This window comes from Chaetura pelagica, unplaced genomic scaffold (genome assembly GCF_000747805.2).
Source record: "Chaetura pelagica isolate M959 unplaced genomic scaffold, ChaPel_1.0 scaffold222, whole genome shotgun sequence".
Taxonomy (NCBI): Eukaryota; Metazoa; Chordata; class Aves; order Apodiformes; family Apodidae; genus Chaetura; species Chaetura pelagica.
The window spans coordinates 6,975,578-6,977,819 of NW_009952711.1; the positions used below are offsets into that span (position 1 = coordinate 6,975,578).

At 42.6% G+C, this 2,242-nt stretch overlaps 1 protein-coding gene across 1 annotated transcript in view; it reads left to right on the forward strand.

The window, feature by feature from the left end:
- Nucleotides 1-7: 7 nt before the first annotated feature.
- Nucleotides 8-2,242, forward strand: part of AP4E1 (adaptor-related protein complex 4, epsilon 1 subunit) — a 20,421-nt gene continuing 18,186 nt past the window's right edge. Inside the window, exons 1-3 of the mRNA XM_009994440.1 lie at nucleotides 8-40; nucleotides 292-363; nucleotides 1,224-1,347. Coding sequence (XP_009992742.1) covers nucleotides 1,230-1,347 — 118 coding nt within the window. The 5' untranslated portion in view covers nucleotides 8-40; nucleotides 292-363; nucleotides 1,224-1,229. The remainder of the gene's footprint in view (nucleotides 41-291; nucleotides 364-1,223; nucleotides 1,348-2,242) is intronic.

Sequence of the window (2,242 nt, forward strand, 5' to 3'; positions counted from 1 at the left end):
GAGCCTGATCCGGAGCGTCGCGGCGCTCACCTCCAAGCACGTACGGGCCTTCCCTCCCCTCCCTTCCCGCCCCGCGGCCTGTCCGAGGGTGCGGGGCCGTGCGGGCCCTGGGGTGTCCCCTCGTGTGTCCCCTGGGCCCCGGGACTGCGTCCTGCCGAGCCCGGGCAGCCCTGCCCCTGGTGCTGGCAGGGCCGGGCTGGTGCCTGTGCTGGGGCTTCTCTGACCCCTGTTCTCAGGTTTTCCTTCCGAACGTCATGTGGGATGAAAGTAAAGCAGCTTCCTCTTTTCTAGGAAGAAGAAAAGCTAATCCAGCAGGAGCTGGCCAGCTTGAAAGCAACAGTTTCAGCCCCTACCACAACACTCGTAAGTTCTCTCCGTGGTTTCAGGGCGCGGGAACAGCAGCCCGAAGGTGAAGGAAAACAGTGTTGGCTTTTTGCCAGGCAGGGCACGCAGGTTGTCAGCACTGTAGATATTTAGTCATCAGCATTAAAAAGTACCAATGTCCGTGGTTTTGCAGCATGGTTAAAATAGTGAGGACATATCTTCTGTTTCATGTGATTAAACTGTAACTGTGGTCCCCAGAGTCTGTCATTCTGTAGTTTCTGAAGTAATGTCAACAAAAAAGTGAGGTGATGAACAACTTCCTTCAAGTAATGTTATCTGCTGCTGCTATTTATTCTTATAATTGATTAGTGCTGTATAAGAAGCTGTGCTTTGCTGTGTGCTTTTTTCCTCATTGAATTGCAGGAGTTAATGTATTATGGTTTGGCTCAGTTAATGCCTATCTTAGTCCCATCAGTGAGAATTTTTGAAGGGAAAAGTTAAGTTTTACCTCATACAGTGAAAATCCATCCTCGTCAGTGTAGTGATGGGTAAAAAAAATTGGAATTAGAAGTGTGATCATCTGACACTTCAGATAATTAACTTTTTATGTTAGTTGCAATTCATCAACTGTTGATCATGTACATGCTAATCAAAGTGCATATTATTTACATATTTAAGGGTAGTATATGGGGAGTTCTGCTTTTATAGTACAAAGTAAATATTGATTCACAAAAGAGGTTCATAGCTAAGGAAAAATTCTAAGTATCCTGATTTTAGAAAACATGTGGGTGCACTTGTATTTCTATCAAATTAAGCCCTCTGCTTCATTAGAGTGAGTGAGGAGGAGCATGAAATGTGACTGACTTAAGTTTCTCAACAATGTATTTTTGGTATTTCAGCGGCTCATGAAGGAATGTATGGTGAGACTCATCTACTGTGAAATGCTGGGGTATGAATCTTCCTTTGGGTACATCCATGCAATCAAGCTTGCACAGCAAGGAAATCTTTTGGAGAAAAGAGTTGGTATGTGCATGGAGCTGTAGCCTTAATGCTGTCCAAAAACTTGTGTTTTTAAAGTTCCTTAGGATTGATAACTCATGTAAAAATACAACTTAAAACGTTCTGTTTTCTTAGTCTTTTTCATAGTGTCTCACTCATCTTTGAAAATAACTAAATCTCTAGTTTGCGAGTTGTTCTGTCTCTGCTTATAGAACAGAAGGCAGGGAAAATTAAATGTATGTCGTTAGTTCTTTCATTGTTCTTTATTGCTGCACCAAAAAGCAAGTAATTTGCAAGAAATTTTGGTAAACACATCAAGTGGAAAATGAGTTTCTGTCAGGATTTGGCTGCTTTTTCAAGTGCTATAGTGCAACATTAGACAATTATGTTAATGTCAGATGTTTGTCAGAGAAATATTTTCTGTTCTGCTGCTTGCAGGGTTTTTGTTGTAGTTTAGCTGATGAGGAAATTGGGCAAATAGGGAGATCCTTACAGCACAGGTGCAGAAGTTCCTGAGGAAATCTGAAAGGCTAGATCAGATTGCTTTGAAATTTCATGCTGTTGTGATTTCCTTGCCTGCCAGGGTGGCTATTAGCTTGTTGCCAGTAGACTTAGTTTGAAGTAGCTGTCAGCCTGTCTCGGCTGAAGATTTTCATTGCAGTTGCTGATTCAACTGCCTAGTGAAGACATTTCTTCTTGTTTGCAGAGAAAATGGTTTAACTCCAAGCAATACTGTGTCTGCATACACAGAAGGAAGGCAATGTCTTGCAGGATATGCTTGTTTGATGTCCTTTGTTTGAATTTCATCTGGATCATCCACTCAAGTGTTGGAGTTTCTGAGCGATTGTGTTACAAGTGATGATTTAAAGTTGCTTTATCCCTGGGTAATGAAAGCCAGTGCACAGCTGCTCTGTAGGGA